General features: G+C 38.8%; 1 protein-coding gene across 1 annotated transcript; it reads right to left on the bottom strand.

Annotated features, from left to right (window-relative positions):
• Nucleotides 1–536: 536 nt before the first annotated feature.
• On the bottom strand, nucleotides 537–4,941 carry LOC122013829 (alpha-1,3-arabinosyltransferase XAT3-like). The gene is made up of 4 exons (XM_042570072.1): nucleotides 4,721–4,941; nucleotides 4,576–4,644; nucleotides 2,682–2,762; nucleotides 537–1,816 (listed from the first exon to the last, which is right to left on the bottom strand). Exons 1-4 carry the CDS (start codon nucleotides 4,848–4,850, stop codon nucleotides 657–659), a joined length of 1,440 nt encoding a protein of 479 aa, XP_042426006.1. The 5' UTR covers nucleotides 4,851–4,941; the 3' UTR covers nucleotides 537–656.
• Between the last annotated feature and the right edge of the window lie 3,254 nt (nucleotides 4,942–8,195).

Here is an 8,195-nt window from a genome sequence, read left to right as displayed (position 1 = left end):
TGCACAACTCAACCTCGAAAAACCTGGTTATTGCTAAAGCATAACACTAACAATATTTCACTTGATCAGCTAAAATATCACTGACAGGCAGGGCAGAAACATTCATGGTGCGTCACTGCATACTTCTTCATCTGCATATATATTTGTCTGGGTAAGTCGCATGGCTCTGTTGCAGCCATATTTTACACAAGTATACGTACACGAGAATTTTATAGACTCAACGACCTTTTCAAGTACAAGAAAGCGCCTGTAACTAATTGCAAAATGAGCAGATTGACTTGTATAATTGCAAAATTTACACTAAAGAGGAACATTTACATAGAAGGCATGCACCGCATAGTTTTCATTTAAAAGAAAACATGATTAAGAAAGAGTACGTTGAAGTGAATGCCTCCTTCTCATAATAGAAGATGATGACTTGATTATGTATTAATGGTATAAGTAAACGAATAAGTAAATTTAGAAGACATTTAGCTCAAATGAATAATGTGCTCATGAACACATTTTAAAAAGAACCTTTCGATTTTTTTCCCATCCCAATAAATTACAACTCTGAAATGTAATAACAAAAACAACTGAAACACTTGACCTTAAAAAAATTGAAATAAACACAAACATATATAGGGCACTATGAATTGAGAACGACTGAATGCCTTCTAATTTTTGATACTATGAAGAACATCAAGCAGCTTGCTCCGAAACCTTTCGACGTCCAGCTTCACCTTCTGCTGATTCAAATAAATGTTCCAAAACGCAACAAATCCTTGTTCTTTCTGAATGGAAGCAGGGTCCTTGAACACTGCGCCGCCTCTGGGGTACATATCGATCAGCGAGCTCTCCTCCTCGCTTATCTCATAATCCACGTACCTTAATCCCATGTCCAGGGCCGGCTCGGCGAAGAGATATCTGTTTCCCGCCGTCATCGCCATCCCGCAACAAGGAACGATCTGAAGCAGCGTGGCATGGTCAGGGAGGAACAACATGTTGGTCAGCCCTGCGCCGTGAACCCCCACGAGAACATCCGCCGAGTTCACAATTCGGGCGAAGAGCGAGAGGTTGTCGGCGTCCTCCGGAGTCGTCGAGATCAGCTCAAACCCGAGCGATCCCGCGGTGTTCACCACCTCTGCTTCGTTGACGAAGGATCGCGGGCCTTTCCTTAGAATTAGCAGCAGCCTCGGTTTGCTACTCGGGCTGCTGAAATTTCGCTTGAGCGAGAAGCACGCCCTCAGGAAGTCTCTGAAGTCGTGCACGGAGACGCCATCTGGGGAGCTGGAGGAATCGATGCCCAGCACTTTGTGGCTGAGAAGGCCGACGTGCGCGTGGGAAAAGCAACGCACTGCGTCGTCCGCGCCGTCCATGTCGATGACGGGGTGATCCGAGAGCCGCTCCAGAATTGGCCGGTACTTTTCCATGAAAGCGGCGCTGAAATCCACCACGACGAACTGGACGGATCCGTTGAACCTCCTGGCCGTCATGAAGAGGGGGATGATGACGTCGGTGAAGTCGTGGAAGTAGTTGCCGATGAAGCCGCCGGTGGAGAAGAACAGAGCGGGCACGGTGCTGCGGTTGACCGTGCAGCGAGGAGGCTGTGAGGTCAACGCCACGGTCAGCTCTCGGACGAGTTTCTGGGTCGTCACCTCCTGCTTTCTGGTGTAAGGTCTGATCTTCCACGTCGTGTTTTGCGACGGAGAGAATTGGTCGGCGAGCGGCGAGGCGACCATGATGGTGGATGAGTTGGTGAGGACTCTGATATCGCCGGCGATCCAGCAAGTGTCGGAGTCGGCGCCGGTGTAGTCACACGTTACTCCGACATCCCCTGCATCGATCAGAACGTGGGAATATTATATCATTAATAACGATTTAAGGCCCCATTAGTAAACACAATTTTATATGCATACTCCATTGACAAAAGTTTTTGTTTTTATTCCCTAATCTAATATACTTACCTAATTGTCCCTGATATTTTTAGTATAAAAAATCTAAAAATGAGTATAAATCATCTTAAATTAAGTACATTAAACTAGAATCTAGTATATTTTCTATCAAATTGAGTACGATTCTTTTTCACCTTAATTGGATGGAAAATATACTAGATTTTCTTTAAATGGTACTCAATTGGATGGAAAATATACTAGATTTTCTTTAAATGATACTCAATTGGATAAAAAATATACTAATTTTTTTTCAAATAATACTGAATTTAGGAGGAATTATATTAAATAGGAAAAAAATCATACTCAATTAAATAGAAAATATACTATTCTAGTTTAAAATGTTGAATTTAATAGAAATTATACTCATTTTTAGACTATTTATACCTAAAAAATATAAAGGACAATTTTAATAGAAAATATACTCGAATATATTAGATTTTATTTAAATGATACTCAATTGGATAGAAAATATACTCATTTTTAGACCTTTTATGCCTAAAAATTCGAAGGGCAATTAGGTCACAATATTTGCATGAGTGAGTTGAAGCAAATAAAACTTTGCATGCAGGGAGTGGAAACGGAATTTTTTATGAGTGGGGATTATATGTAAAATTTAAGTTGTCATTGGAGATTTTTCTTTACTTTACCGACGATTTAATGACCTGCAAAAAAAAAAAAAAAAAAAAAAATAATTGGTTTGATAAACTGAAACTAAATTGTGGGGGGAGGCGGGGGTATAGCACTCACCTACGGGAAGTTGCTCGTCTTCATTGGGCGTGTCACTGACCTGTGCATCCTCGAACGAGAAAGTAGGACTCTTTGCCCCCACTATAGCAAGCGCGTGACCAAAAAAGTAGAGTAAGCTTTGATACATGAAAGAGTTTTCTTGTCCTCCGACGGAGGAAGTAAAAACAAAAAAGACAATTTACTAAAATAAAAAGCGTATTTAAGTTTTTAAATTTGTCCAAAGACGTACTTTATTACATATCAAAGATATATCTTTTCAGTGTACCGTTTTTTTTTCATTCTATCCTCTAATTATTTTTTTTTATCATTTCTTTCCCTTCCCTTTCTTTATATTTTTATAATATTTTTTCTTTTTTCTTTTCTTTTATATATCAATTCTTATAAAAATATTTTAATTACTCTGAGAAATCGAAATAAATAATAGATACATATTTGAACTCCTTACAATCCCATAAATTCACAGAAACTGAAATAGATATAATTGGAGTTCTTTAGATCTATTAGTGGATTTCGACCAAAACTCACTGATGGACCTAAAGAGCTCCGATTACATCCATTCCAGTTATTGTGATTTTTTAAGATTGCAAGTAGTTCAAATATGTTATCCATTATTTATTTCGATTTCTCATAGATGTTAAAATGTAATAAGAAAGAATCGTCAAAATTCTCCACGTTGGGCCTGATATGGAATCATATCAGGCCCAACGTGGGTCTGATATCATTCGATATCAAATCCACGTTGAGCTTGATATGATTCCATATCAGGCCTAATGTGGGCTTGATATCATTCTATATATATCAAGCCACATTAGGCTTGATATGATTTTATATCAGACGTGAAAGTTTTTGATGATTCTTTATTATTACATTTTAACACCTCTAAGAAGTTGAAATAAACAATGGATAACATATTTGAACTCTTTGTAATTCCAGAAATCCACAGAAACTGAAATGTGTACAATCAGAGTTCTCTAGGTACTATCAGAACAATTAGCACCCTATTTCACATCATTATATATATTTTTTTTCAAAACTACCCTTATTTTTGGTACTTTTGTAGCTACTCCACAATTATACTAGTTATGATCCAACAGTTTTTACATAATTATAATAACTATGATTTTAAAATCGCTATAATATAGATATTTTAATTCATCAATATGAATAACAACTATAGTATATAGTTGTTACAATTTGAATACTTTATCTCTAATTAATATTGGTTCAATATTATGTCTAGCAACACTTTAACTCTTATAAATAGTAATTATATAACTATTATAATACTTTATCTCGAGTCAATATTGGTCGATTAACCTTGGTCAACATTATATTATAGTAGTTACAAAATATAGTTGGTACTTTAATTGTAACGACACTAGTCAACATAATATTGTAGAAGCTATCATCTTATAGTATTATAATTGTGTAGTTATAGCAATTATACGATTGCTACAATTATGTAACAATTACAAGATTATATGTGCTATAATTGCGTGTAATTTTGGTCTCTCTGCCCTTTGATTTATACCTTTTCATCTTTACCATGCAATAAGTCAATAAGTGACGTTCCACCAACATCTCTAATAAGGACGGCCTAACTGTCCTAATAAGAAAAATACAACACATTTTTTATCTAGTTATGATCCAATAGTTTTTACATAATTATAACAACTATGTTTCTCAATCCTCTCAAATGAGTTTTAGAAGATCAACCATGTTTCTTGAAAACTAAAGAAGCTCGATTGATCAGCATTGAATATGTGGAAAAGGAGAAACTCCAATTAAATTGCTTAATTATCAGCAAAAGAGACTTAATCAGCCTAGCAATGATGGATATAGTAAAATCCAAGTATAGTTATCTGGAGCAGGTAAAAAGGACAAAATCACCAACCTTGTCGTTCAGTATTATTCAGTTGCCCCGTCGATAAAACATTGGACCAGATGGATATTTGCAGGGTCACTGACAAGGAAATTAAAGTGGCCATGATTCAGTAAAGGAATCAAAATGCTTATGGAACAGCAAGGTGATCACTTACATGCGCCTGCGGTGTTGAAACCGGATTTGATGAGGCAAAGCAAGGTCACTGCAATAAGAAGACACACCCAGAGAGTAACATAACTCATCTTCCCTGCTTTGCCATGGTTGAAGCTATCAGAAAGCTTCATCCTCTCCCTTCCAAAGCTTAACGGCGTGTGAAGTACCTTCAGTCTTAAATAAAGCACATTTGTGAAATGCTGCAAGACTTGTTGAAGTGACCTACCTACTGTTTCTGAATTCCACACCTGGACAATTATATAATCTTTTATGATTCGATTTGTAGGCTAATTAAAATGACATTTGTATAGATGAAGACAGCCAATGATATTCATTCCTGTATCTGAATGAATGTAACTTGACACCTACTGATCAAGCAAGTGCAGTTTTCAATGAGAACAATATAGAACAGCCTGTAGTAGTATAGATCTCACAGAAAAAAAAAACACAGTGATGTTGATGGATGTGCGACTCAACAAAGTACATAAGAAAAGAAAACATGCATTAGGAAATACACGAGAGAGCATGTTACAGCAATGTTCATACCTACAATGCAAAAAAGTGTCGGCCGAGATAAGTAATCTAGCAAGTTCATGTTTACAAGTTTAGGACTTTCTAAAGAAATTGTTTGGTTTGTTCATTTTTCTGCCTTTTTGTATGAGGAGAAGAATCGCTTGCCTCTCGTTTTCTTTTGACTTACATAATTCCACATGATTGATAGAGAAGGGGCACCTAAGATCTAATACTGACGAGTTTGATATTGCCTCTGCCAGACATTGATATGAATTTTATTTTTGCATATTTGTTTTGATAGGACGGTAGGCTTATGTTTTATGAGTCAGGGAATCAAATTGTGTTGATATTGTTGAAGTTGAGTTTGCACTGACTATTTTATTGAACATTGACATTGTGAAGATTCTATAATACTCTCACGCCAGGAGTATTATACATAAAACTGAAAAGGGATTGAAAAAGTAAACTGGTTATTTCATCTTTGCTGTCTACAGAGGGCAAGCAAAAGATTGAGCAGTGTTTGTATGCTCTACTGGATGGATGCTTCCTTCAGTCCGATTCGACATGGCACAACTCCCTTGCAAAAATCAACAAGTTGTTGGATTTGTAAGGTTGTAAACATAATCTCATATTAAAAAATATATGGGAAAAATTTTTGATTTATAAGAGAAAGATATCTCCATTGGCATGAGGCTTTTTGGGGAGAGCCCAAGAGCAAAACTATGAGAACTTAGGTATCAGAGCAATTGTGAAGATATCTAAATTCTTTTCGATCCTACAAGTGGTATCAGAGCCCGGACTACCAGTCGGTTTAACCACCGACTGTGCACAGCAGCCATGGTCTGATTAAGCCATGTAGGTACAATATTACCTCGAACAAAGAAAGTGAGACCTGTTGGAAGATCGGTGGCCGGTTTGAAGGGGGTTGGATAGACGACACCTCCAAATACTCGCTTCCTACGTATTTGTTAGCACAGTGAAATACAAACAATACAAATACAAATACGAAAGCTAAAGACTAAGAATGAGAAAGACAAGCAAACCAATTGACACGTTCGTTTACGTGGTTCGGAGATAACTTGCTCCTACTCCACGGCGTGTCCGTAAGGTGGACGATCCCTCAATCCGTCGGTGGATTAATCCCCGGAAACTCCGGCTAGGACAATCCTCCTTGTCGGTGGAGAAACCTCGCCACAACTCGATCAAGAGCACTTGGATTGCTAGGGTACTAGTTGACTACTAATTAGAGGTTACCCACCAATAATTTCGTCAAACTCAACCAAGCTCCCAAGGCTTGGTTATATAGGCCACGGGTTGGAAAACCCCGCCTACCAGTCGATTGCTAAAACATGCAGTCGACTGCTCTCTGTGGAAATTCGACCGTTACATCCCAACGGCTCGATTCCACACTAACCGAGCGAACAGAGACATTCTGTTCGCTGCCAGTCGACTGCCCCAGTCGACTGCACCAGTCGACTGCTAAAACATGCAGTCGACTGCTACAGTACTGCTACAGTAATGCTACAGTAAAATCCTAAAATTAGGATTTTACCCCGAGTACAATCTCTCATGCACTCGTACCCTCACCCTTACGACTCATTTGATGCTTCCTTTGCAGCTTTGACCTCTTGCCTTCAAGCCTACTTCCTTTGGCTCTCGTCTCTCGGATGCATACAAGCCCGCGGCTCATCCCCAATGCCATCCTTCGCATATGCCTCGAAGTCGCTTCCCTCGGCCCTTGTCCTCGCTGCCTTGTCCACGGTCTCTCGGATGCTCCATCCTTCACCGGACCCGAAGCCATCAACCTGAGTCACATGTGTATCCTGCAATCCTGCACAACTCAAGTACACATATCAAATACAAGGGTAAACCTAACTTAAACCCTTTGTCCAAGCACCAAAACACATGGTCCCGCGGACCATTGGGATTGCTCCAACAATCTCCCCCTTTTTGGTGTTTGGCAATACGTTTAAGTTAGGGAAAACATATAGCAAATAAACATGCTAAAACAAATTAACTTATGTTGCCAAGGCTATACGCTTGGACATACACCGCCGAATGGACTTACGTTGCCAAGGCTACACACTTGGACTTACACTGCCGAATGGACTTACGTTGCCACTTACACTGCCGAACGGACTTACGTTGCCAAGGCTACACACTTGGACTTACACTGCCGAATGAACTTACGTTGCCAAGGCTACACACTTGGCAACCGCCGTAACAATGCATCATGCATTTGAACCTATCCCAAGGCTCCCCTTACACCTACGCTCCCCATAAGCTAGGATTTTTACAACGGGCTTTTTAAGAACCTATCCCAAGGCTCCCCCTACACAAAGGTACTTTCAGGTTTTCCCAACTAAACCTTACTTCTCCCCCTTTGCCTAACATCCAAAAATTTCTCCAACAATATCCCAATTATTGAAAACTTGTCATCCAAAATGATCCTAAACTGATGTATGTATCCCCCATGGATCCCATACATCTATATGAGCTGACCCGGTCAAAATCCAATGATGAAAACACTTTCAGACTGGTATCAGTCGACTGCAAGAAGTACCAGTCGACTGCCCCCATGAAAATGAGCTTACAGAGACATTCTGTGCTCGTGAACAGTGTTACCAGTCGACTGGTACACTATTCATAAAAAAAATCAACCTTTTCTGGCCAACTTCAGAAATGCGCCAGAAATTCCACAGATCTCCAAAAATCCCCAAATTTTGTAGAGAGGTCTATTATATCAATATCTACTTGGGAAAAATATATATATATAAATATATCTATCACCAATCCCAAGATTGACACAAAACACAAAACTAGCTAAAAAGTTCAATTGAACCTTGACCTAAAGTCCTAGTTTTGGTTTCCTCTTGATGTATTTGCCCATACTAGCCCACAATGCATCCCTAGCATTGATTTATATGACATCTATACATCCAAAATCAATTATCATGCTATAT

Source organism: Zingiber officinale, chromosome 1B, assembly GCF_018446385.1.
Source record: "Zingiber officinale cultivar Zhangliang chromosome 1B, Zo_v1.1, whole genome shotgun sequence".
Taxonomy (NCBI): domain Eukaryota; kingdom Viridiplantae; phylum Streptophyta; class Magnoliopsida; order Zingiberales; family Zingiberaceae; genus Zingiber; species Zingiber officinale.
This window is presented reverse-complemented; position numbering and strand designations above follow the sequence as displayed.

Bases quoted from the DNA above. Each gene is read 5' to 3' on its own strand.
- LOC122013829 (XM_042570072.1), bottom strand. From the start codon at position 4,850: ATGAAGCTTTCTGATAGCTTCAACCATGGCAAAGCAGGGAAGATGAGT. The intron at 4,645-4,720 runs GTAAGTGATCAC...TTTCCTTGTCAG, and splicing joins TTTCAACACCGCAGGCGCAT to TGACCCTGCAAATATCCATC. The intron at 2,763-4,575 runs GTTGGTGATTTT...CGCTTGCTATAG, and splicing joins GAATAATACTGAACGACAAG to TGGGGGCAAAGAGTCCTACT.